At 38.0% G+C, this 27,656-nt stretch overlaps 1 protein-coding gene across 1 annotated transcript in view; it reads right to left on the bottom strand.

Annotated features, from left to right (window-relative positions):
• Positions 1 to 27,656, bottom strand: part of LOC138044241 (serine/threonine-protein phosphatase 6 regulatory ankyrin repeat subunit A-like) — a 55,684-nt gene that overhangs the window by 10,575 nt on the left and 17,453 nt on the right. Inside the window, exons 8-29 of the mRNA XM_068890894.1 lie at positions 24,715 to 24,779; positions 23,965 to 24,042; positions 22,469 to 22,594; positions 19,579 to 19,665; positions 18,546 to 18,624; positions 17,733 to 17,847; positions 17,532 to 17,614; positions 17,047 to 17,110; positions 13,683 to 13,751; positions 12,844 to 12,984; positions 11,569 to 11,680; positions 11,100 to 11,174; positions 10,490 to 10,565; positions 10,149 to 10,188; positions 8,437 to 8,522; positions 6,188 to 6,275; positions 5,657 to 5,774; positions 5,494 to 5,558; positions 4,518 to 4,660; positions 4,251 to 4,282; positions 3,698 to 3,753; positions 3,251 to 3,334 (exon numbers count right to left, since the gene is read on the bottom strand). Coding sequence (XP_068746995.1) covers positions 3,251 to 3,334; positions 3,698 to 3,753; positions 4,251 to 4,282; positions 4,518 to 4,660; positions 5,494 to 5,558; positions 5,657 to 5,774; positions 6,188 to 6,275; positions 8,437 to 8,522; positions 10,149 to 10,188; positions 10,490 to 10,565; positions 11,100 to 11,174; positions 11,569 to 11,680; positions 12,844 to 12,984; positions 13,683 to 13,751; positions 17,047 to 17,110; positions 17,532 to 17,614; positions 17,733 to 17,847; positions 18,546 to 18,624; positions 19,579 to 19,665; positions 22,469 to 22,594; positions 23,965 to 24,042; positions 24,715 to 24,779 — 1,882 coding nt within the window. The remainder of the gene's footprint in view (positions 1 to 3,250; positions 3,335 to 3,697; positions 3,754 to 4,250; positions 4,283 to 4,517; positions 4,661 to 5,493; positions 5,559 to 5,656; positions 5,775 to 6,187; positions 6,276 to 8,436; positions 8,523 to 10,148; positions 10,189 to 10,489; positions 10,566 to 11,099; positions 11,175 to 11,568; positions 11,681 to 12,843; positions 12,985 to 13,682; positions 13,752 to 17,046; positions 17,111 to 17,531; positions 17,615 to 17,732; positions 17,848 to 18,545; positions 18,625 to 19,578; positions 19,666 to 22,468; positions 22,595 to 23,964; positions 24,043 to 24,714; positions 24,780 to 27,656) is intronic.

Genomic DNA, 27,656 nt, shown 5'->3' with positions numbered 1-27,656 from the left:
TGCCGCTTTAAAAAGGTAATAAGTAGTGGCCGGGTATTCTCAAGTCATTGACCTCTCGTTTACTACACGACTCTTCATGGTAATAACTCAGAAATACTCCTTTGTTCCCAAGGATAAGTATTACAATACACTTTTGCTTCAGTAGAAGCAAAAGATAGTAAAATCGGATACCGCGGGAAAATAACATTACGGTAACCCTAAACTTCTAGGCTAATCAGGACACATCTTTAAAGTGTCCATTACCTCAAAAAACCCTTTCCGCTAAACAATTTTCTACACTTGTCTAAAACTAATTCTTTGGTTCGCTTAACTGTCTCCTTGCAGGAGCAAGGGTGGCACAGTCGGTTAGTGCGCGGCCTTGGTGCAACAGGTCCCGAGCTCGATCCACGGATCTCATATCCTTGTTTCGACTTCTTTCCTTTGCATAACATAACATAACATAACATAACATAACATAACATAACATAACATAAAACCTTTATTTACACACGATTGGATTTAAAGCTTACAAGCTTGTGGGGTCGTGTATGCTAACTACGTCATAATAATATATACATGTAAAATGTTCGATAAGACTAACTAAAATTTTTAAAAATACACATAGTCGCTGAATCGGTGTCTCGATGTAGAGACTGCTGTGCCGTCCGTGTAGCTTAAGTAGCTTTAAATGGAGCACTGATGGAAAGATGAGGGTAAAATGAGCGAACCGTCGGCTTCCTGGGAGAATAACCTCCAGAGGGTAAGGGAATTACCAAAATTAAAGGAGGTGTACCTTTACCCGTTTGAGGCTCCTGACTGAAAAGTCGAACAACTCATACTAATGAGATCTACGACCGCGCAAGGAAGAGCAATGGGTTTAATACCAGGTTGACAACGTTTCCCGTCCTTTCAAAGAGAACAAAATGGTGAATTTTAATAACAAAAGATTCTAAAAACAACGCAATACATTTGGGACGATTTCGGAGAATGAAAAAAGTAGAAAGGTTTGTTCACGTGATAGGCACTTTAAACAAAAAAATTAACACTTCTACAGAGGGGAGCCTACGTTGTTACTTGTTAATATCTAACAAACAAACATGTTTTTTTCTTTCAACGATCGCGAACTACATGATATGCAGCATAATCAACACTAACAGTAACACGACCCATTTATAAAACTTCTCGTCGTTTCATAATAATAGTTATAATAATCACTTTATTGAAGTCTCAAGGTTATTTAGCCAAGCACGAGTGCTCTACTGATTGGGGAGACTACAAATCAACTGAAATCAGAACAAATCAAATCAAATGCTGGTTTTTGAGGAGAGGAGAAAACCGGAGTACCCGGGGAAAAACCTCTCGTAACATGGTAGTGAACCAACAAACTCAACCCACATATGGCGCCGAATCCGGGAATCGATCCTGGACCACATTAGCGGACGGCAAGTGCTCCGCTACGAAGTTGTCATTCATTTTAGGAGGAACAGGAGGAGTGACGACCTATGCATTTCAACTTCTGTCCCAATAGTAAGCCTAAGTTGGTCACAGTGGCGTACGAAAAACGACAGTGTACAGTCCCTGGTAGGTCACAGTGGCATATCGAAAAACAATAGAGTGTGCAGTCAAGTCGTGCAATGGAGGGTTCAAACCACCGCCGGAAAAGCACACAAAGTAGGGAGTTTAGGCTAAGACGACGGCTACGGCAACGACAACGTCACAAAGCAAGATTATCATCATTGTTAAAATAGGAAAAATAATCGTGCTGCACGTGCAGACGAATTTCCGTGCATTTGTTGCCGTACTGAGTCACTCCAAAAAACAACCAAATTCTATCAACTTAACGCACCATTGTTAAGAAAATATGGTAACCCATCGATGCGAGAAATCTTGGTTTTATAGCCATGACGCCATCGACCGTCCGTACATAAGTACGTACGTCCATCCACCCCTCCATGTATGCCAAAGTGACCAGTATCATGCAAGTTTACAGCATACATCTTTGATATTAGACATCCATGTTTCGATCAATTGACACCTGTCAAAACAAGGCATCCGCTGACCAGTATCACATGACCATATCGTGGGCTTAAGCTTAGAGCTTACCGAGGCAAGCTGTTTTTTTCAAGTTGACCGCTGGTCAGGTACTAGTTTCTTGATTGAATTGCAGGCTCAACCCAAGTTAACTCACCTAAACATATGCGAGGCTTCATTTTTTGCGCGCTTTCTGTCACTCGACGAGGCTACACGGCCATACTACATCAACGAAAGTTCTTATAAAGTCAATGCTTTTCGTGTTCTGGTGGAAAACGGTTTTGAAGAGGTTTTCTTTCTGCTTTTTTCGCTGGTTTCAATCCAGTTTGATATATCATGATATCTGTGGTCCACACTGGTAGCTACGCAGTTATTCAAGTCAAGCATTGTAGGTATATAAACTTAAAGTTGAGTGCTTATTTTTAATTTGCTTAGAGCTGCTTTTTTTCTCTGTATTGCAATTTTTGGCACATCTTTAGAAGTTCTGATACGGTTACATGATTCCTGGAGGACCTATGACTAGAACAGAAACGAAAGGAGAGCGAAAGAGAACGACAACGACAAAACAGAATACCAGTAATAGCTCATACTTAGTGGAAGAAGTTACCCCACAAATTCTTTCCTTGGGCACTTAACCGTTTGTTATTTTTACTGAAGCGTTATTTAAAGTGGATGCATATTTTTAATAGGTGGTTTAATCGGTTCTTCCTTTGTTCAGGAATGAAAATCCAATTTTTATTGTCAACTGGAATTAAATAACAATTATCTGTTCTCTTTTGGACATAAAGAAAAAGTTGATTGTTTGTTTGTTTCGCTCTAAAACGCGAGCGAACAAGTGCTTTTTTAATCCATTTGCCCAACTGGTTTTCGTTATGCCTCGACTGTGACAAGAAAATTTTGCCCTTGTTATAAACACGTAATCGCAATGAGTTCACGTAAAATTAGAGGGGAATCTCACTAGCTTGTGTTTTCAGAAGTTTGTTTAAAGCACCTAAACGTTATTTAAGTGTTGGAGTGGGTCTTCTTTGAAGTTCGTCCTTTCTTGGTTGCACAAACCCTGGTTACAAACGAGTCTAACAGACCGTGTCAGAAATTCAGCCATAGGTGAAAATCCTTGGTGGCAGCAAGGAGAACGTTATCGATAGGGTTATTTGCTATCACTTCTCTTTTAGGTGACACTTTTTGTTCTCACTTTTATCCATCAACAGTGTTATATCTTAAACTCCATATAATATCATACCTGTCTTTCTTATCACATAAGTTGCCTATTTCATCACCAAGGGTGTCCAGTAACAATTCCGCACAGGATTCATAGTCGTTTATACTACAAAGAACAATAACAAGTCGACTCATTCAATGAATACGTTGGAAAAATTAACTACCCAGTTAGTGTAACTTAGCATTGGGAGTGAATACCACAACCGTGACTATTTATGGCGGACGTCGAGTGAAGTCAGGAAACTCGCTGTGAGGTGAACGAGTTGAAGTCCCTTAAATGGTATAATCTACTTTCTTTAGCACACTTAATACATTGCACTGCGAAAGAACTCGAAGAGTTCTTTCCTAATACAAGCCGTTAAGCAAACTTAGCAAATTCCCGTTGTTTGTTAAACTACCTCACAAAGTTCACTTCTTGGGACAATCTAAATTTATGTAGCTTCAATCCACAAACAGATTTAATACTTACACTGCACAGTGTAAAGGGGTAAACTGATTGCCGTCAAATGCATTGGAATGGTCGCCCTAAAAACAATACGAGTTAATGTTGAAGGATCTCGGGGCCTTGAATATAGGCACAACAGTAAAAAAATTAAACTGGCTGGATGCAATGATCAGCTTTTAACAAATCATGGTGGAGCTAACTTCGTGCTCATGAATGACAAATCCAGTCTACTGTCTGAACGACAAGTGAATCTTGCGCATCCGCATGGACCTTTTGATATGTCGAAAAAATTGAAAGCGCTCAAGACCCTGACGATTGATGACCAGCAAGTCAGGTGGAACCATGGACCAATACCATTCGGTATTTCTAACTTCGTTGTGATTTGGGTTTTGTTGGCGCTGTTTTAATCAGATTGCACAGCAGGCGAGAAGTAGTTGAGAACGGAAAGTTGCCTCAAGCAAGATTTTCCAACTCTGTACGTTAGGGTTGGCCAATATATGTGTTGTTACGTAAACTCAAAGCAAGAATTGTTACACTATGCAGTTACCATCAGCCCAGCTTATAATCACTTTCCTACCTCGAGTAAAATATCTACACATGTATCGTGACCTGCAGATTGAAAAGTGCACGAAATTAGAAACACTAATAATACTGGCAGCAGAAAACAATAACAACGTAGAGAGATGAAGATCAGCTCTTAACGGTGCGATACGAAAGCCTTCGTAACGGCTTTGGAACGGAAGGTCGCGTTGTAAAAGTACATGCAGCTTTAAGTGGAATTTATAATAATGCAAAAGAACCACTGTTATCACCAACTCTTTTGGCGTAGGATTACGTAACATACCGTTAAAACAAGCCCAGTGAAGCGGAGTGTAGCCATGATTGTCCATATAAACACCGCTCCCTACAACTTGTAGCAGGCAACTTAAAATGCCAACATGACCACATGCTGCTGCAAAGTGAAGAGGCGTGCGGCCATTGCAATCCCTGCCAATCAAAGCGAACGTCCTTTTAGCTCCCTCTGTTATTACTTAGAACGGCAACTGCTACCAATTCATGGTTAACTGAGGCGGCTAAGGGAATGGGCAGGATACTCGCATGACGCCATGGCAGCCATATTTGTGCCCTAAATTCATCCCTCGGGAAACATTTTCGGTTGTTGTTGTCTTAGTTCGGCAATCAAGGTGACTGTAGAGTCATATCGCGTCAACAATTCGCAAAAGAACCACTTGTGACCGGGAAATTAAGGGCAAATGTTTAGAGAAGCGGGCAGCAAATCCAGCTGTGGCATTTTAATGGTCATGACGCAGGCGCATTGGCGAAGGTATGACGTACAACACTTTAAATGTTGGGCAAATATCTTCCTAGCAATGAGAAAGGTCGACCTCCATAACCAGAAACTTGAGTGCTGAACACTCAACGAAAACCAATTCCTGCTTGTTGTGTCACGCTGGTCAGCATGACATAAAAAGCAAGGAGTTACTTATGTCGCTGTCATTTGTTTTATCAACATGAGTCGAGATTGCTGTCAGCTTAACAGGAATTGCTTTAATCACAGGTCGATAATTTTAAAACAATTTAAAGCTGTCATGGGCTCTTTTTCAACAGCTGATGAAGGATCGAAGTACCACCAAAATAACACGAATCACTAACTTGAACTACAATAATGATAATAATAATAATAATAATAGTAATAATAATAATAATAATAATAATATCTGTCTATATCTCCTATACTATGTAGTTGTCTTTGTCATTGGAAGTTAAGAGAACTAAACAAGCGATGACTAAAAATGAAAAGGAGAGGATTGTGTTCTTACCTACAAAGGGCATCCGCCTCTTTGTGTAACAGAGATTCAGCGCATTCATCGTGACCATTAGCTGCCTTTTAAGGTGAAAAAAAGGAGAAAAAAAACACAACTCAATTATGTAAAATTAACGCGTCCAATCCAACCATGTTAAGCAAACTGCGTTAGTACTCACGGCTCTGTGAAGTGCACTTCGATGATACATATCTAAAGCTAGTAAACTGGATCCTTCACCGAGTAATAAATTGGCGCAGTCAACGAATCCATTCCCAACAGCAGCCATTAGAGGAGTCCTAGTTAACAAATAAAAATAATAACATAAACATGGGAGCGTTTGAATGACGTTAATTTACGTTAATTTGGCTTACAATGTAAAAAGTAACTGAAAATTCAAGTCACCTCTTCCTACAGCAACTTAAAGAGTTCTCTGGAGTGTTTTGTGTATGGTAACTTTAACGCCGCTTTAGCTGTTTTAGGTCAAAATCTTCGCGATAGTGTCCCTTTTTCTCAGTATGATCCACTCATGCTTTTACAGTTTATCCCCAATTACTTGTCACTCTTAATCAAGATCTCGATCACACAGGTATACTCAGTGTTTCTTTATTCGCGTCACTGAAACCCCAAGTTACTAAACGGCTTTCCCTTGCCCAAACTTTCCTTCACTTGAATAATTAGTACCAAGTAGAACTTGCAAGTGGCAACATACCTTTCCTCCGCATCTGTGCAGTTTATAACGCTGTCTACTTGACTGTATTGAAGAAGCAATCTTAAACAATCCGTGTGTCCATTGTAAGCTGCAAGTAAATGGCAACAAAGAAATGCTATGACCTGGGATCCAATCGAAACCCAAAACCTGTTCAGTGGTCAACTTAAAAAAAAAGCTGACCTCGATGAGCTCTAAACGTGAGCCCGCGATATGGTCACGTGATACTGGTAACATTGGCATACATGAAGGGGTGGACGTACATACGGTTGTACGGTGACCAAAACCAAATTTTCTCGCACAGAGGTGTTACCATATAATCTTACCCATCGTGCTCCGCGCACGCAGAAGGCGAGCGGAGCTCCGCCATCAAGCCAGCTGGGAACTGGAGTCCGTTTCCCGAAACTCCCGAAACGTTTTGGGTCTTCTTTGGGTGTCAAAATTCCCTCTGTATCTCACGAAACGAAACGGTTTAAGTCGTCAAACTTCACAGTTATTCTTTTTCTTGTTATCTCGAAAACAACTTAAAAGATCAGCTTCCCAAAACAAGCGGATGGCAGTTTCACAAATGGCTTTTCGGGTTATTCGAGAAACGGGCCCTTGTCAGTTAAATCGCGTGAGAGGTGAATGAAATTATTCTAGAACATAATGAAATTTCGCATATTAGTACTACAAGATAAAACAGTAAAAGCGAACGATAAAAACCGACGTTTCGGAGTAGTCATGACTCCATTATCAAGGTAAAAGTTTAAAACATGCAAATAACAGTATTTAAGCGATGTGGCGCGAAAATTAACATAATAGGTGCGAAGATTACACAAATACTTTCGCACGAATACTTTTGCATGTTTTAAACTTTTACCTTGATAATGGAGTCATGACTACTCCGAAACGTCGGTTTTTATCGTTCGCTTGTACTGTTTTATCTTTTAAGAAATCTCTTTTAATATTAGTACTACAGAATGGAAATTGATGAAAGATCATCGCAGTTAGAGAAGCAAGTCAACCAATGGAGCGCAAGACCGAAAAGAGGCTCCTCAGTTTAATGTATACGCAGTGTTTTGCAGGTTGCAAAAACACATTCAGACAAAAAACCTCTGGGATCCAGGGTAATTAAGACTGTTCCTACGACACAGGCTCACATGATTTCGAGCGCAATAGCCCACTTTCGATACACTAAAATTCCGTCTGAAACAAAAGGCATCATAGAGACTCTTGTCAACACATAACGCGGTGATAAACATGGTGAAGTAATGCATTTTATGAAATCTAATCGGTTACTAATGGATTATCTAATCTAATTGGCTACTTTTGAAAATGTATGCTGCAACATTAGAAACGCCAATTGGATTTCATAAAAGGCATCAATTACTTCACCATGTTTATCACCAGTTTATGTGTTGTTTTTCTTATAAATGGCATCATCTCGATGCTCTAGGGCATAAATTCATACAAATCCTTACATTTATTCCCCAGAGCCTCGAGATGATGCCAAAATTGCAGGAGCCACTTGGGCGAGTGCAATTTGTAGTCTTTGAAAAATTTTACAATTGCTTATTTATTACAACTTGCACAAGAAAAATCATGCGATTACATATTAATGATATACCGTTACGTGCAAAAATGTCCCCTTTATTGCACTACTTTTACTTTCCTGTACGAGAAGGTTGAACCTGGACCATAAGCGACTTAGCAATCATTGATACCTACTAGTGGTTTTTTTTTTAATTAATAAAAAAACCACTAGACCATCGAAGCAAGCCGCTAAACAAACGCGATTTTTCATATTTAAATAGATACCCATCACCAATCTTGAAAACTAACCTGTTTAAAATAGGTACTTTTACTTAAATACTGTAGATCAGCACTATTCAAAACGACCTAAGTGCGGTGCATGGGATTATTACGTTGGTGACCTTCTAATCTATCTACATAGCGTAATTGTCACGAGATGTCAAATGTCCTTCTCAACTATCCCTTTCAGCATACCTACACTTCTGGGTTGCGGGGTTGTAGTCTAAAACCTTGGCCAAACTTTCGAATAAAGTTGGATCCCACATGCAGCATTGTTCGATGTAAATGTTGAGGTACTGGCAATACACTATGCAACATTGCTTGATGAAACTGATTCAAGTTCAACGAAACCCGCTCGTACCGTTTATGCTACTGGAGCTGTTTGAGAAGGGAAATGACGGATTCAAGCGAGGAAAGACCAAAGAATGGTTAAGAGAGTGTGATACAATAATGCTTACCTGCAGCATGAAGTGGCGTTCTTTTGGTTACATTGTCATAAACTAAAACTTTAGCATTGTGTTCTAAAAGACATTCTACACAGTCACTGCAAAAGAGATAATGTGAAAAATAAAATGAGATTTTTCATGTACCACTACTGAAAGTGGCTTTCAAAAAGTTGTTGTATTATACTCATGACAAAAACCTTTCGTAAGAGTATGAAGAAAGGAGTGATTGGATAACGAGGGCAAAAAGACCTCAGTGGAATAGGCCAGTTTCGTCATTCTACCGGTTGGGTTGGATCGAGCATGAAATGGAGACTAATGCGGGGGAATCTTTCGTATGCAAATTATTTCCCACGCATTAGCCTCCATTTCATGCTAGATCCAGTCTAACCGTGAGAATACGAAAGCGGCATATTTAAGGCTCCTAGGTCCATTTGGCGGTTTCTGGATTACAGCTTTTTATTTCTTAGAAAAGGGATAAAACCGAGTGAAAGGTACTATACTTATAATGTTCCTCTGTAATTAATGAAAAATGCCAAATAGAAAGAATAAATCAAGCGATCATAACAAAGTGTACTTGATCAATAAATCAGGAAATACTGCTACCCTCCAAAAAATGTGGAATATGTTAATTGCCTGTGAAATTCTAATTCGCCTTTTTCACCAATCCCTTATAATACAGTTCATTTTGGGGGTTTATTGGCATTAAAACAACGAATATCCAGTTCACTGAAGCATGATACAGTCTCAAGAGTAAATAACTCGTATTGTTTTTATGTAAAGAGCCCCCCAAAGCAGAGGCATGACAAGCTGCACACTGATTAAAGAATTTATGTATAAGTCAAGGTCTCGGCAAAGGAAAATGAGGTGTCCGCAGGCAAAAAATTGTTGCGCCGCTATTTTTTGTACAGGATCAAACTATATATCGTATTAAAGCTAACAAATTGAACAATTTGAATAAAGTTTTTTTTTTGTATTTAAGGTTGCCTTTTAGTTTTGACTCAAAACTAAAAGGCAACCTCAAACGACAGAGTCTGCTGCATAAGCTCCTGCCCCTTCACTTTATTGTGAATTTTGTTGCATCTTAGTCACAGATGGATGCACTCCAATACCGTGTAAGAAATCGTTTATATGTTCAGAACTGAAGGAAATATCACACACCAAAGTCGAAACTGTCACCTCACACTTAATTTGGGCAAAAAAGTGCCATAAAACCAGTCTATGAAGACAAACGAAAAGTTCCTCACACGGTATTTGAGGTAGTACAATCATCTATTAGAACTAAAAATTTGGAAGCGATATCTTAAAACCCGTCGGGACAAGAGGTCCAACAAGTTGTAATATTGGCGTCAAAATAAAGCCCCAGAAAATCGAGCTTTGAATATTTCGCATGCAGTACACCGTCTGCTGAGCTGGTCTGCTGAATAGAAACTCCGCCCCCTATTTGAAAGCCAATTATGCTGCCTGGGCCAATCAGCGTTCGGGCACGTGCTAAGGTAGCAGATCGCGCGTGATTGACATGATACGTCAATCATTTTTCGCGCGCTGACTATGGTGGGAAACAAAGAAAAGTGATTTTAGCGGTTTTAAAACTAATTTTTTTAATATTTTTTTCGGAAAAAATGATTAACAGCCCACCGACTCAAGATTTGCAAAAACAAGAAATTTGAGCGCGACGCCAAATTTACCATTACCAAGACCTTAAAAGAAAAGAAAGCAAGACATACGCATGTCCTTGAAATGACGCAAGATAAAGAGGAGTGTGACCTGAAAAAAGCAAAACGCCATTATCATTTTCACTATTATTATTTGCTGTAGCATCTAAGGCTGAAAAGAAAATGCTTTCCCTATCCATTACCCTTGGGAGCAAGAATCAACAAGTTCCTAAAGGTTCCAATTGTTTCCAAAATCCCTAAAGGAAAAAGCTATTCCCGCCGCCGCCACCATTCATCGTGAGTGTGAGCGCCATAGAGGTGACAGAATAACCGTTGAGGGCTGAACTGTTCTGCTGCGGCTACATAAAGTAAATTGTCAAAGTGATTTTGAACATATCATATTATGGACTTACCATCAGAGTCTTTAATATCAATATCAATAAAAGATTCTAAAAGCACTTGAAGAGCTTGAACATGGCCATGATAAGCCTATAGAAAAACACCCACAAGTGTTACGAATATTTCAGTGAAATTTTGGTTTCATTTGACACTGACACATGATTTCGGTAATGCTAGTGAGAAACAATAACTTGTACCAATTATCGAAAAAATGAAAAAGTAATAATTTCTTGCCTATTGTCATCATAAAGGGTCTCCAAGTATTTACAGTACCACAGACCCAGGGATGCACAGAAGAAAATTCCCACTGACGATTTCAGATAGGTCTGTGGAGTCATTCTGACTGACATCTGTGCATAGTGCTGACTACAGTTACCAAAGACAGGTAACCTCTAATCATGTACAGGTAATTCTGGCTTGCTTATGTGAAAGGCTTGACTAGTTCCAGAAAATATTAACTTTTTCAGAAAAAAAAAAAACACAATTTCATGCTCTTGCATTACTGTTTCATGACAATTAATAGATGAACTAAACAAAAAAGAGGATGACAAAAATGGATTTTCAGCTGGGTTGATATGGTTAATTGACCATCGTGAAACAAAGAAATGGAGCGCCACAGCTTACCACCAAATGAAGAGGAGTTGCTGATGGGGAGCCCGAACTCTTATTCAAAAGATCAGTAGCTGATACGTCTAATAACTGAAAAGCGACATACAAAAACATTTAATTTAAAGCAAGTGTAGATTCCCAGTCAGTCACATTTTGCCACCAAGGCATTTCATTAAAACAATATTTTCTTCATCTGTCAAATTTTGTCACCTCCATTGCCTCCATCAGTAGAATAATGCCACAGGAAGGCAGGCATGCTTGCATGCATGTATACTATGTAAACTTGTACACATAAGTATGTTTAGGTCTTCCTTATACGGAGGTTAATTAAATCTAGGTCCCACTGAACCTTCAGTGAGTAAATTCAGCTGTCACATCGTTAATTTTACAAACCGGAGAATTACTCTTTGTTTTGTCATTCTTATCTCTTTGAAGGAACCAAGTCAAGCCAAATTACTATCACAATCAGCATGCCACAGTTTACCATTTCCAATGCCAGTTTGTGTCCCTTTGCAGCTGCAAAATGCACAGGGCTGTAACCTTGTTTATCTCTTTTACTTGCATTGGCTCGATTTCTCAGTAAGTGCTCTACACACCTGGAATAACACAAAGAAAATAATGGCTACAATATTAATTTATAGCATCTTTTTCAGACCCACTTTACTGATGACGATCTAGGCATCTATATAATCATTATGCTAAAAAATGATCTTCTAGGTGCACAACTTGACAACTACTGAAATTCGCAGTTGAAAACCTTTGGGAAAGACACAACATAGAAACAATTTGCCAGGTGTATCCAAGGGTTTTCACTGTGGGCAGCTAGCCCATAGACAGAATAATGCCCTCATGGGTGGCAAATCTCAGCAACCCGGCCATGAGCCAGCATAATTTCCAGGAACCTGTTACACTTATGATAGAATCCAGTGCTTTCAGTAAGTTTTGCAGTCGGTGGCTGGGAAAGTAAAGTACACGGTTGTGGAATCGCAAGCGCCAAAGTTGAGAGCTTGTAAGGGGATCTGGGGGCATGCTCCCCCTGAAAATTTTGAAATCTACAAGCTTCGAAATGCCATTTCCAGCGTTTTCCAAAAGGTGTTTCCTCCAAAAAGGCAATGGAAATTAGGCAATAAAACACTACAATTATCGTCATTTTCAAAGAAATTGCTGGTTTATTAGTATTTAAATACATTATAGGCAGAATGTGATGTAAAGTGAGCACCAACCCCTAAATATGTTTGTTTGAATATGTAGACTTTTTTTTTTCTTGTGAAGACTCCATAATTAGGAGTTCAGTGAAGCAAGTTCAATGAAGCGATTTTATTTTTGTAATAGACAACGGTGGAAAAACACCTACACAGTAAAACTTTTAAATGGTTGCGCGAAGTAGGCGGCGGGGTGGACCAAAGTAGCTGTCGGTCTATCACCAGTAGCCACCTTCTATTGAAACCTCAGAGAATCAGTAGAGGGAAAAATAGAGGGCGGCGTGGAGAGAGGGAAACCTTAAAAACAAATGCTAGAGACTGCTAAAAACCACTTGAGACCTCAAGGAACATAACTGTCACAACGCTACAACCATCAACGTGACCCTGCACTCATACAATTAACTATTGACCACTAAACCATTGTTGTCTGAACCCTTTCCACTTGACAGTTAGACTGCTACTGGGCATCCCCTGGCCATTTGTAATGGTTAACTTTGTTAAATTTGTATTTTACTAAATAGAAAAGAGACTCATTTCTTAAACCTAATTGCACTTACTTAGCATCCCTATCAGCAGCAGCTGCATAATGCAAAGGAGTGCATCCTCTGGTATCAGTTTTATTCACATTACAGCCCGATGTCACTAGAGACTTCACACATAAATAATTTACATGGCCAGCAGCATAGTGAAGAGCAGTTCTAAAAAAAAAAGAAAACCATCAGTAAGAAGTGGATGTTACATTAATAACAATTTAACAACACCATCATTTTAATTGTCAGATGTCATCAATACACATGCACTTGTACATGCACCAAGAAAAGTTACCCTCTGAAACATTATCACTGCTGTTATTGCCAACATTAGATACAGTGTATGTGACCATAAAACTGTTAAGTAGCAGTTTGGTGTATTGTTTGAAATTTTACACAAAAGTTGACTAGAAAGTTCAATGAGACAGCAGCATGAAAGCCTTACCAAGGAAAACAATGAACAATTTGGAAATACCATGAACTACTAACCTCTTACAAACTGGTCGCGAAGTCTGTACAAAACTGACCAAGGGCCAATATTCCCCAGTACAGCAATCGAGCAAGGGAGGTTAGAAAGTTGTTTATTATATGGCATTGTTTCTTTTGAGCAATTAGACACTTCTGTGAATGTTTGTAATCTTCGTCTTCCAAAAGAGAACTTTGAACGGTAACCTTTTCAATGTAAAACTAAATTCTGCTTACTATAATTGTACTTTTTTCAAAGTTTGTGTTTTGTACTGTAAAATCTCGACCAAAAACCAGCCAATCAGAGTGCTCGATTTAAGCTGAGAATTGCTTGCCATATAATAAAAGTTGATATCGTACCAACATTAAAGAACTTCAATGAATAAAGTTACTACTTATACCTTCCTAATTTATCAACAGCAGACCAATCAGCACCACTACGTATTAGAAGTCCTAGACACTCCAGATTTCTAATAAAAACAGGAAAAAGAAGAACTTCACAATTATTTTATCAGATATAACTTTTGAATAATTATTATTCAAAAACAAACTTTGACCTGGACTGCCTAAGATTGACAAAAAGAAAAATGTAAAAAAAGAATAGACCTTTTTCGCTTGTACATTTTGTTTTCCAATACAAATAATGTGATAATACTCAGGAGGATTGGTCCTTTGTTTTGCTCATTAAAAAGAGCGCATGCAAGCATGAATATGTCTGCATGTACTCTTTTTAATGAAGAAGAGAAAGGACCAAATCTCCTGAGTATTATCACTAAGTGTTCAGTTTTCTTCTCCAGGGACGGAGTCCAAACCTTACACCTGGGGCACTTGGGAGTTTTGTCACTTGATGGATAGGCCCTTCCGTAGAATGTGTGTCGTTCCCATCAATGCTGTCTTCTGAATTTCCCAGAGGTTTACGTTTCCTGGAATTTCCCTCATAAGCTTTTCTGGGCCCTTCTTAACCACCCCTAATGCACCTACAACCACTGGGATAATTCTGTTTTCATCTGCCACATTCTGGTAATTTCAATTTCCAGATCTTTAGACTTGGAAAGCTTTTCGGAAACCTTGGTGGAAGTATTTTTATCAGAAGGTATAGCCACATCAATGAGAGTACATTTCGTATCATGATTATTCTTGATGACAATGTCAGGGCGGTTTGCAGAAATCTCTGTCCGTATGAATAGGCATGTCATAAAGAATGGTGATATCATTCTTTTCTTCCACCGTTTTTGGTTCATGTTTGTACAATGGTCACTTGTCTACTGTGTGCATGTTGTACAGTGAACATCTGCATATACGAACAAGTGGCTTAAGAAAATCAGGCTGAAATTTGGCTAATAAAGCACCATATAAATAAGAACAAGTTCAGCCTGATAAATATAACATTTTCTTAATACAAAGGAAAGAAAAGGATAAAGATAAGGAAGCAATACAGTACAGTAACTTATATCAAAGTACTACAGTGTTCGGGACCATTACAAACTATAACATATATTACAAAACAGCATTGTATGTAATTAAACCTCTAGTAATATCTAATTTGAAATATTTCTAAAAATCAATTTTAAGAACATTTTAAGACAACCTTCGGGGTGATTTCTCACTAAGCACCCCTCAAATAAGAACAAGATCAGCCTTAAACCTGAGACAACATGGTCGACAGTTTTCTGATATTTGTTGATGCTTTTGTAGGGAGGGTATGGTCTTGTGCAGCTATAATGAGTCCTCCTGTTTCAGCCTTGAGACCAGAAGACTGAAGCCCTTGGTTTGTTGCTTTCATATCAACATCAGCTTCTTTAATCCGTGAAGGGTACCTAACGTGCAATGGTTTCTCCTCCCATCGGGTTTTTATTTGCTTTAGACCCTGATACTTTCCACCTGTCTTAATATTTTTTGCATACAGTGCTGCTGCTTCGTCACATTCAGGTTGCACCTCTTTGAGATCTAATTCTTTCTTAAATTTTACAGATGATTTCTGTCTGGATGAAATGTACCCGTGGGAGTAATTGAGTTGTAGGGTTGTTTTCCAAGATTTCATATTCTCTGTTATAAACCTTGTGATGGTTGGGCATACCTTGCACATCTCAAGTGTTTTCTCAATCCAGGAATGAGGGACACTGTCAAATGCCTTTCTGTAGTCTATCCATGCCATGGATAAGTTTTTTTTTTTGTGTGATTTTGCCCCTTCATCTACCATCTTGTTGATGAGAGGTTGGTCTTTACAACCATAGCTTCCTCATCCGCAACCTTTTTGCTCAACTGGTAGCAAGTTGTTTTGTTCAAGGTATTGGTACACTCTATCAGTGACGATAGACGTAAGGATCTCATACATTGTCGGTGGGCAGGTGATGGGTCTATACTTTTGCGGGTGTTTAGTGTCTTCAGCCTTGGGGAGTAGATAGATAATGCCCTCAGTGAGCCATGCAGGACGGTTTTTTGGGTTTTTCATTATTTCACTGTACCCTTTTGCAAGGTCTTCACGTAAAGCATATAGATTTTTTTATCCAGAAATTTGTCATCTTATTTCTGCCAGGGGCTTTCCAGTTACTTGTTTTATTTATGGCTGACGATGTTTCACAGAGGGTGATATCTGACCACCTCTGGCCCTCTAGGCCCTTATTTGCATCCTCCTGGCGTTGAAGCCATGATGCTTCCTTGTTGTGCTCTTTATTGGTCCCAGAACGTCTCTGTTTCCTCGATAGTTGGATAATCCTTTACATCAATCGACTTATTATTATAATTGTTGTTGTTGTTATTATGATGATGATGATGATTATTATTATTATTATTATCATTATTATTATTGAGGTGGTTTGCCACAAACAGACACGTCTTTCATTTAGAATTTATATCGTAATTAAAGTTGTTTTCCTTATGAAGACAAGAATTTAACCATGAAGCTAAAATTTTTAACTTTAAAAATACTTGAACCTTAAAGGGGACAGTATTTGTCTGTTGTTGATGTTGTTGATAAGTCGTTTGTATGGTGTGGGAAGTTGTAGGCATCGGTTTAGTGTTATATGTTCTACATGTAAGTTAGTAAACCAGCTTTCCACTTGCATTTGGGTAACACATTCAGCAGAGTCCCAGTCAATTCTGTGGTTTGTCTGTAAATGGTGTTCAGCAATGTTATTGTTGATGTCACCATTTCTTGTTACTCATTTGTGCTCAGTCAGTCTTGCATTCAGATTTCTGCTGTTCTCATCAATATAAGTGACCTGGCAGTCCAAGCATTGATCCAACTTGTAAACTGCTCCTTCACTCCTTGTTTGTCCTTGTGTTCATCTTTGTCTTTAAAGTTAGTCAGTAGTTTTTGTAAAGTAGTGATGGGTCTGTAAGCAACATGGATGCTGTAAGGCTGTAGGATCTGTGAAATAGTTTCAGATTTTCTTTGAAGTAGGGTATAGGATTACAACACTAATAAAACTGTAAAACAAACTATTAATCCAAAACTTGCCTTTTAAATTACAATATTCTGCACAATATGTTTGCATAATTATACACATACATGTATGTGTAGTCTCATTCAATAAAGGAAAAATATAACATAAAATTTCCTGGTCCTTGTGAATGCCAGGCTTACAATAATTTATACTATGGTATAGGACCCAGTTGTTCAAACGTAGGATAGCGCTATCCGACGGATAAATCACTATTCACTGGATACAGTATGTCAATTCCGTTACCCAATGGATGGTGATTTATCTGCTGGATAGAGTTAGCCACCTTTTGAACAACTGAGGCCAGATGCACACAACTTACCCACTACATGCTGCAGCATGAATACTGGTGTGATCATTGTCATCCTTAGCATTGACTGCATTACCTGGTGAAGCAAAGAAAAGAGCAGTGTGTCTATGGCAAGACCTACAACGTTGAGAAAGCATTCATGTGTTTTGAAGAAGGTTAATTATCCCTATGAGCTTGTTTAATTTATGGTGTCTAAGAATGACTTAAAGGGAGAGCAAAGACACCTGCTTTGATACAAGAATGGCTGCATGTTTTGCCTACCCTTAATTCCTGTCACCTGCATCATGGTATAAATATCTTTCCCCCTTTTTAATAACAACACTTGCTTTAATTATCTTCACCAGCTGTTTATAATGATCATAGTAGACCTCAGTGTTGTGTAATGAAATTTTACCAATTCTTTGAAATGGTACCTGGCAGTGTACAGTCATCTTTCCAGAAAGACCATTCTATTGAACAGTACATGTGGACAACAATCGGTAGAGCCAGCAACTCACCATATGATATGAGCTTTCTACAGCAGTCTGTATATCCACCTAAACTTGCCATGTGAAGTGGTAACATTCCAAATGAACCTCGCCTGAAAGGCATTAAAGACAACCCAAATTATCCAATAAGAAGTTCCATCAATGGTTTAAACCTCATTGGCCTTATTCTTCTCTTTGTAAGCATTAATTACAGTGTAAAGTAGGAATCACCTTGCGTAATGAGCCCCACTGGCCAGCAACACACTGAGCAGTAATTCCTGACCATGCCGTGCAGCTATATGAAGAGGAGTGTTGCCTCTTATGTCTGCTGCATCAACATAGCAACCTGAACAGAAAAGAAAAACAGAGAAAATGTAAACCAAAAAGTCAGAACTAGAATCCTTCCAAGAATCCATTATCATCTTGTTACAGGACAAACTGGAATTTGGAAAGTAGATAGTAAGTGAGTTCCTCACCAAGCCCTCAAAGTGGACATTGTCGTGTACCTGTGAACGATCTTTGGTTCAACAAAATATTAAATACTTCTTCACAATGCAAATCTTTATTGAAAGTAACAGGATTTGGTGACAATTTATATAAATTACTTTTAAATTACAAAAAGTAATGTTTGCAAATATACAGTTGTAGTTATTAACAGTACTACCACTGATAGAAATTTGTTTGCACTACAAATTTTTATAACACATGCACACTCACCTAACACAATTAAGACACAAGCACAAAAGACATAAAAACAAGGTGGATATCAGACATGTTACCAGTACTTTAAATAATAATTATGAACTAGGTGCATAATGAAAATTTAAAATTAAGCCTGAAGGTAATTTGTAGCCTTAAACTCATCAAAATCGATTTGTCTTCTTTTCAGTTTTTGGCAGTAAAGATAATAAATATTTTGGAAATAACAAGCAGTAATCATTTTCATTTTTTTGTATTCCTTTGCAAGGTGACAATTGAGCATTGCCAACAATGTTATGGACTTAGCAAAAGAGCTAGATGTGATTCAGTTCAAATGGTACATACCATTTTGCAGAAGAGTTTGGGCTCTAGAGCAACGACCATACAAAGCAGCATAATGAAGGGGGGTTTTCCCAGTTTTACACTGAATACAAAAGAATTATCATTTTATTATCATCAAACACTGGCGAGGAGGTTCTATAGGCCACTTTGGAAAATACCATAATACTCTTTCTTTGTGCCCCCCCCCCCCCCCCCAATCCCCCCCAGATTTTGCATAAGCATTGTTTGCAGTTTCTCTTGGGACTTTTAATGGTCCCATGCATTAATGCATGTTCCTATTGGTTGAAACTGACATCACCAAATTTCAGTTTCTTGACAGAGTTCTTCCAGAAATATTCTCACACAAGGTGGAAGGAGATAAAAAATAATTTCAAATTTACTTTGCAACAATGGTTGCTTGAATAAGAAGAAATAATTAGAGATTATGATAATGAATATTAGACAAAGAAAACTCAAAATTGAACTGGTTTACAAAAATTACACCAAGAAAAAATTTCAACCACAACATATAATTGAGCAAGAGCAGAGGACCTAACACAGAAGCTTGTGGGACCCCACAGGGAGTTTTCAATTTGGCAGATACTTTCATTTCGACCCCTGTGGTTTGCAAATGTCCATTATGAAGAGAATCAAAACCTTAGTTTTTACAATGCCTCTAACTCCATAATAATGTGACTTACTTGTATCAAATGCCTTTTTTAAAGTCAATCAAAATTCCACAGGTGTATAATTATTTTTGTCCATATTGCTTTGTACAGTATTAACAATATCAAGGATTGCATGTTGTGTAGAGCCATTGTGAGCAGAAAAGAATTGAATTTTTCATTTTGTTTTCTATGATTACCTTTTGCTGTAATCAATTTCTTATTCATGTATCACCAAGGAGACCTCTTAGTATCAGCCTTATGGTTTTTCAGAGGTCTCCTCATTTGCAAAGTTCATATAATTTTGTATTGTGGCAAATAAAGCACTGATTGATAATTAAATAAGTACCTAAATGATTAACTTCAATTAAACAACCTGTCAGTTGACACACCTGTAAGTTGGGACTGGCACCATCTTTTAACAACAGCTCAAGACACACATCACCTTGCCCTGATACAGCAGCGTAATGCAAGGGAGTCTAGAAAACAATTATAGATAACATAATTATTTTAAAAAAAGACATGCATTGCATAGATGTGGTTGCGCAGTAACTCGACACAGTGCTTTATTCCATAACTGTCAACTGAGCTGCTTTGTTTTTCAAGAGAATCAAGTTGTTAAAATGATTGAAAGGGCAGTAGCTGTTCAGCCTATCAGCTTATTAGTTACATTCATGAGAACCACTTGGGAGAGGTTTTCAAAGAGCACAGTACCGAGTGCACGATGACATTTTAATGGCTATTAATAATCCACAAACCGTTGTCCTGTTGCTAATAGTCTAAGACATGTCTGCTGCAAGTCCTAGTTGTCAAATTGAAGTCAATCTATTATAGTTAATGGGACGTATTCCTCATCACATGATATTGAGTATGGTATGCCGCAGGGATCATTTCTGTATTCGGCCCAATTACATTTGTTATATACATCTCGCCTTGGCGACATTATAAGGAAGCATGACATGGAATTTCATTTTTAAGCAGATGACTCGCAAATTTATTTTTTCTTTGATTCGACTAAACCAAACTGTTCGTTTGTGGTTTCCCGTATTGAGGCTTGTATCCATGACCTTGTGTCCTGGATGTCATGTAACAAACTGAAGCTGAACGGCCACAAGATGGAACTTTCAATTATCAGTCCTTAACATCAACCTTCTATTTCTTTTCCGTCTGTTACAGCTCACGACAGATCCATCACCAACCCTTCTTTATCTGCCAGTAATATCGGTGTTGTCTTTGACAATGATCTTAATCTTGAACGTCAAGTAACTACTGTTTGCATGTCGGCGATTTTTCATATTCGTAATATCTCTCGACCAAGGAAATTGTTGTCAGTAGAAAATACTAAATGCTTAGTTCATGCCTTTGTAACATCCAGGCTAGATCATTGCAATTCCTTGTTATTTAGCCTTCCTAAGTACCTTATTCAGCGCCTGAAACGTGTTCAGAATTGTGCAGCTTGACTTCTGTCATGTGGCCACAAGTTCGATCACATCACACCCTTGTTGAAAGACCTTAATTGGCTCCCAATTGAGCAACGAATCATTTTTAAATTTTATTTCTCAAAATTAATTTAAAGCCATGAACACTTTAGACCCTTGATTAAATTGGCAGGGATGGCACTAGGATTTTTCAATCATGTTTGGCCAAACTGGGGTCCCAAGCATTTTTTAGGTGTCCCAAAATCTCTTATCTTATCCATTTTTTAGGCTATAAGAAAGAAAGTGTAACCAACTTTCTAATCTTTTTCTTTGGACAACAGCTTATTAAGACAGTAATGAGTACTGTAACTAGTATCAATAATAATAATAATAATAATAATATAATTTGATGTTTATATTGGACAAATAAATAGACTAGACAGTGCTCAATGCCATTTATCACTGAGGTGTTCTATCCAGCATTGTCACGGGAAGCTTTGAACTGTTCTTGTTGAAGCAATACCGCTGCTGTACTTTTGCGATTCACCTGATTCATGTACCATACAAGTGCTGATTGCTGGAAATTCTTGCATCCAGTCATGGGCAAGTTCTTCTTTCCAGCTTTTACCTGGCCCGTACAAATCATAGAAAACTTGTTGCCCAAATTCCTTGTTCGCAACCATGCAAACTCTTTCAGCCAATTTTAGCCAAAAAATCTTTATCTAAAATTGACCATGTCGTCAACCTTTCAAAGTTCCTATTCAAGTAGTGTTAGCGCTTTTAATTCTAAATGGATCAATGAGCAAACAAATGGTAGGAGATCAATTATGCTTCCCATATGTTTAGTCACCTTCACCAGTCTCCTTTGCATGGCTAAATCCAATATGGCAACCACTACTTTACTTCAAATTCATTATTAATTTTATTATTATTGTTTTGCATGTCGCCCAAACAACAGAATAATTATACTGACAAATCAAAGCAAGGAGTGTGAGTTATTTAAGTCAGTGCCTTGCATCCTAGGACGCACTGAAAGTTTGATGATGCATTTTTTTGGATTTTATTTGCGTAAAAGTGCACACATTCTGTGATGCTAGGTTTTGGTGGGAACTCGTGCCCTCTGGTCATATTCATCCAAACCCAGCCCAGTCTACTGCTGATCCTAAACCAAAATCCTAAACCAAAGTGTTCCACGTGTCACAAGACATTTAGACTTTCAACAGCAACCAAATGTGTAAACTGTGGTGATTCATTTCATAAGAAGTGTGTGAGATGGAAGCCACAATTAATGAAATGACATGGAATTGTTTGTCTTGTGTCAGGTACTTTGATTCATTTCCACTTGCTTTGATGGATGTTATGGATCATAACAATGATATTTCAAACCACGGCTTGAATGTTCAACAATGATCCGTTATCTGAATTTAGCATGAGATTCCTTAGGAATCTCAAGCTAGGGCACGTTAATATCAATAGCTTGGGTGGATGCAAGTTCGCGGAAGTTGATGACCTGCTTATTACTATTAAACTTACAGGATATTTTGGTGATTGGTGAATCTAAGCTTAATGCTTCTTTTCCCTGTACTCAGTTTCAAGTACCTGCTTATAGACTATTCTGGAAAGATGAAAGTGCCAACAAGTCTGGAGGTGGTGTGGTTAATTTGTCCTTCAAACATTAAGCCACGCAATTAAGCAAAAAACAATGGTTTCATTCAAACAACTGGGATGACGATTCTTTTGAAAAAAACCATTAGAGTTTCTTAGTACATTGTACATTTAAAATTGATAAATCTTAACTGCTATTATTATTATTATTATGATTATGATTACCATTATCATTATCTAAACGAAGTAAGGAGCTTACCATGCCTTTCTTGTTAGTCGCATTAACTGAGGCTCCATAACTCATCAGCTCACTGATAACAATGTCCTGGCCATTCAGACATGCTATGTGAAGGGGTGTGTTACCGTTCAAGTTCTGAGCATCTACCTGAAACATGAAGTAGGAAAGCATCATAAAACATACAAAGGCAATAAGAAAATACTACGAACTGTACATAATTATGCCACATAGTATGCATACAAAATCACCAATATAGGCATTTAAGGACGTTTGCGCTAACTGTTTGTGCGCAACTTTTACTGCGCAGGTAATACGACTGTAATATGTCATGCAATACTTCAAGCATTACAGCTGTAGTTAAGATCTTATGGCGACAAAAACTCTGGGGAAAATTTTGCAGGTCGCTAAAGAATGGCACATTTATTTCCAATTCATCATAAAACGTTAAAGTGGTATTATGATCAAAAAATCATTTCCTTTTTTTCTTCAGATTTTGAAATAAACAAAAACCTAACTGGCAAAATTTTGAGCTTTGAGTTTTATCCAAAGGCTGTTTATTTTGAGTGTAAGTTTTGGATTTCATGGTCCGCCATTACTCACGTTCAAGACTGGCTGATTGGACTTCAGAGGGTTGGATCTAGAGAAAATGACGTCATTTACTCACTAGCTTAAAATTTCAGCGTGTAAACGCAATTTATTATTTATGCAAAACACAGGTTGAAAAGTCTGAAAGCCCGAAACTCCCGTGCTGCATATTAATTAGGCCGCGTACACACGCATTGCATTCTTAAACTAGTGCGTGTTGGACGTCATTTTCTCCTCGACTCAGCTCTCTCAAGATTTTAAAGTTAGTAATGGCGGACCAATAAATAAGAAAATTGCAGCTAAAATAAACAGGTGTCTTTTTAAAATCAGAACTTAAAACTTGGGTGAGTTAGTGTTTAGTTAACATAGTTTTGAAATCCAAAAGAAAAACAAATTTTTTTATTGGACGTATTACCACTTTAAAGAGAAAGGACCGGGAGGCTGGAAAAGGTCGCTAATCGAGTAGTGGTTAAGAGTTTTGAAAACTGCAGAAGGTTAGTTTTAGTCAGCAAAGTTGCATAAATTTAATGGGGTTGGTTTTTAATGTCGGAAGATTTTCGCACGAACGCCCTTAATGGAGCAAGTGCTGTTGCTTAAAGCACATGAAATTTACATTTCATTTCTCAAACCTGTAAGAAGAGAGAATAATTTAAACCAATACATGACTGTTACGAATCTGATGAGTTACGGCAGACTGTGATTAGTGGAATCTTGATGTTCTCAAGACTTGTAACAGCTCAATTTGCATATGCATGTAATGTACATGTATTTCCAAAGCAATAAAATTCTTTATGGCGAGTGGATAAAAGAACATGCTGCTCAAACTTCATGACAGCACTGCTTCAGCCCAGTGTCATCACTGTAATATTTTATTATCACGGGTCATGGTCATCATCATCATCATCATCATCACCCACAATCATTATTCTTACCGATGCTCTTTGACTGAGTAACTGCTTCAGTGTGGTTAACTGGCCTCCAGCAGCTGCTGCATGCAAAGGGGTGTAGTGCTAAGGACAAATTGCACGAATACAGATTGCATTGTATAGAAAAAGATGCTCAAGAAGGATCTCTTCAAGAAGAGATTCTCTACAATAATTATTACAAAAACAAGTAATTTGACCACCCTTCCGTTTAATGTGGTGACTGATCATTTAGAAGGATGCTTGACGAGTGTAAAACTTTACAATTTTTTTTGGCTCTATTAAATCCTGTACCAATAACTACTAATTTGCAGAACAATTTTCAATAAGAGCCACGCAGGTTGTAAGCACTGATAGTGACAAAATAACTGAGCAATTCAAATAAAGCATAACGTATGTGTATTATCAGAAAAGACAAGCCACTGAATCCTGTCATATCAAAAATTTTTTGATTCCATTACAGACTATCTTTTTATCAAGTGATGGAATTAATATTATGTTCTGTCATTGTTTATAGTGAGATCAAATGACAAAACATCTTGAAAATCAAGGGGCACTCCTAGTTCGATGTTGGGGCATGCCAATAAAATGATTTTTGTTATAGGGACATACGTGCTGTGAGCTTAATAAGGTCCCCCACTCTGGTCTACAGTTGCAAAAAATAATGTTTTTAGAGCTTCACAACAATCAACATAAATTATTTAAATGTTAACAATTAAATTTTCATGGTAAAAGTATACCAAACAGCTTAATTAATACCTTCTTGTCTTTACAGGTAATCTCAGCACCTGATTTCAATAAAATGGCTACACACTCAATACGTCCTACAAGATGAAAAAAAAATTGTTTCCTTTAAATGTAATATGTGGCTCCAGAAAATATCCATACCCCCCCCCCCCCCCCCCACTGATGGTTCTTCAGTTTAAAGCCCCCACCCCCCTGGAATTTCCACTGTTTTTCCACACCTCAATTTACAGCTTTGCGAATTTCCGACATTGTACACTTAAATAAATCAGGCATTACTTGTTTAGATATAATGTTTTACTTTATAATTTCTTTGTACACAGTACACATTCTCTTTCTTTTGTACTGCTAAAATATTTTCGTAACGCAACGCAATGATCAGATGATTGACAATGTACCGACAAACTAAAGAAAGTAGTAGTTGAAGAGAATATCGACCAGTCCGCAAATATTTTACGAGTTTTTTTCAATGGGATGTCAAAAGGCCAAGTGGATGTTTTTCACTTCTAGGGGAAGTTCGGGCGATCAAGTTGTGCGTGTGACCCATTATAAATACTTTTTCACAAAATGTTGCCGAATCGTCAAGTATCACCACAGAAGACAAGATTTTAAAAGCTAAATCTACACAAAAAGTAGGTTCTGGAGGTAATTTTGAGAGTGGAAATCAAGATGACGCTGCATGGTATATTTATATTTAATCAAGTTAACACAACAGAAAGACGCTTACCTTATTTTGATTTGAAAATGCTTTACTATTGCCATAAAAACTATCCAGTTAAGCTTGCATATTACACAACATGATGAATTCATAAAGGCCACCTTGTCCAGCAAAATATTTTTTGAAACAAACAACATATTTGCTATAAGAGGCAAAAAACCCTTCCTATTTCATTACGTGCGTGAAGACAAGAAACTCAATCGTGTCAAATACGCAACTAAATAAATTTCCCACCAGGGTTCAGCATCAAACCCTCTACTTGAATTATCAAGTAAAAAATGGGCAACAAGCTTTCTTTCAAATAATTTTTGACTAACAAGAATTAGTGAAATTTCCAATTGTTACCAGAGGACTGTGCAGAATTGATTACAAACAAATAAGCGAGATAACAGGGCTCACAGATCCAAGTTTTTCAATTCCTTCTCTGTCTTTGTTAAACCCATAAGTTACAAGAGAATTTTTCATTTGATTTCAGTGTTGTACAAAACACCACACTTGTACAATATTAGGACTACAGCTCACTTTGATTACGGCTCGACGAGTGACAGATTGTTGTCGAAGTCCATTACTTGTCACTTTTAAGATTCCACCGCCTGTCTTGTTCAGTATCCAATTGACTTGCCATTATTGAGCTTCATAAGGGTATATTTTGTTCAAGATCCACTAAAACGCCATTCGCGTTACATGACTTTCGACGCCACTGCTGGTTAAGTTAATCATTCTACTGTGTCCACCAGAGAAATCTACGCACTTCCCACTACCCTCTCGATCCTAAGAAAATACATGCAGAAGGCTCTATGCACAAAGACACCACTTAGCATGGGAGTGACAGGCAAGACTTTTACCGACACGAAAAACAAAAAAAAAAAAAGAAAAAACCAACGCAGATTACGACTGGGTTTGCCATACTGGCAACCCAGTAATAATTTCATTGTCTCCCAAAGATTGGCCTCAATGCTTCCCGGTGCTGCCATCTTGAATGTCGCAAAATGCAAGTTGGGTACTGATGACGCTTTGAGGTTGCTTTGTTTATTATTGTGAATATTTTAATGGAGAAAATACAGATTCTTCCTTCAGGGATCAGTTGGAACCAGAATACTTGTCAAGCAAAGAAAGAAGAGAAAATCAAGGCGACGTAGATCATCTGGTCATCTTCCAGGATTCTGGGCCATACAATAGAGTGCTTAAGACATTACTTTTGAAGAATCGGATCTTTGTCTTCTGGGTGATGTTCTTGGATCTCCAAGTGGCCTGGTTTGCCTTTGAAATCCAGACTAGGATCTCTTCTTCCCCATCTCCACTGGTGGACACCTTAGATCCCAGGTAGGTAAAGTGATCAACCTCATCTACCACTTCCCCATTCACCATGATGGATTCATTGGTTTTGCTATTCATCCTTATGTGCCTTGTCTTCTTACTGGTGATCTTCAGGCCTAAGTTCCCCGCTGTAGCTGCCAAGGCATTGTCGGTGGGCGAGCAGTGCAATATCATTTTCATAATCGAGGTCTTCCAAGACACTGGTCAATTTCCATCTAATCCCTCTTCTTCCACCACTAGTCAATTATTTCAAAACCCAGTTGATCCCTAAGATAAAAAGAAAAGGGGAGAGAATACAACCTTGTTTCACACCCGTGGTCATACTGAAGATGTCTGTAAGCTCTGTGTTGCAAATAACCTGGGACGTGAAGTCACTTTAAAGCAGCTTGATGACATTTACCAGCTTTAATGGAATCCCGCAGTGCCTTAATATCTTCTGCAGGAATCTCGGTGAATGCTGTCAAACGCCAGATCTTCTAACAAGTACAATATCATTGGAAAATTTTCAGGAACAACATTTGTTAAAAGAGCGGAGGCTCCCTTCAAAACTACATGTACAAGCATTGCATCTTAAATTCCATTGTACTTGTAGTATAATCTTGTTGTGTGTTGAGCAGTTCTTCACTAGCATTGGGGCTAAGTACATTGAAGTTTTTCCCGAATGCTAGACATTTTCTTTATCTGGTGGTAAATTTCAAATCCGCCCACAGGTCTTTGGTCAGTTACAATAACAACAGTTCTTCTTGTGCTTCTTCCATAGACCGTATTCATAAATGGCGACTAAGTAATTATTCTTAATGTTAATCATTCTAACTAGCCTCGTAAACACGAGCAAAATTCAAAAGAATTTTTGTTCTGATTAGCACAAAGACAAAAGAATAATTTCTTGACCACCATTTATGAATACGGTCTATGCCAGTTC

The sequence above is a fragment of the Montipora capricornis genome, chromosome 1 (genome assembly GCF_036669925.1).
Source record: "Montipora capricornis isolate CH-2021 chromosome 1, ASM3666992v2, whole genome shotgun sequence".
Taxonomy (NCBI): Eukaryota; Metazoa; Cnidaria; class Anthozoa; order Scleractinia; family Acroporidae; genus Montipora; species Montipora capricornis.
Note: the sequence above shows the minus strand (reverse complement) of the source record. Positions and strands in the feature narration are given on the sequence as shown.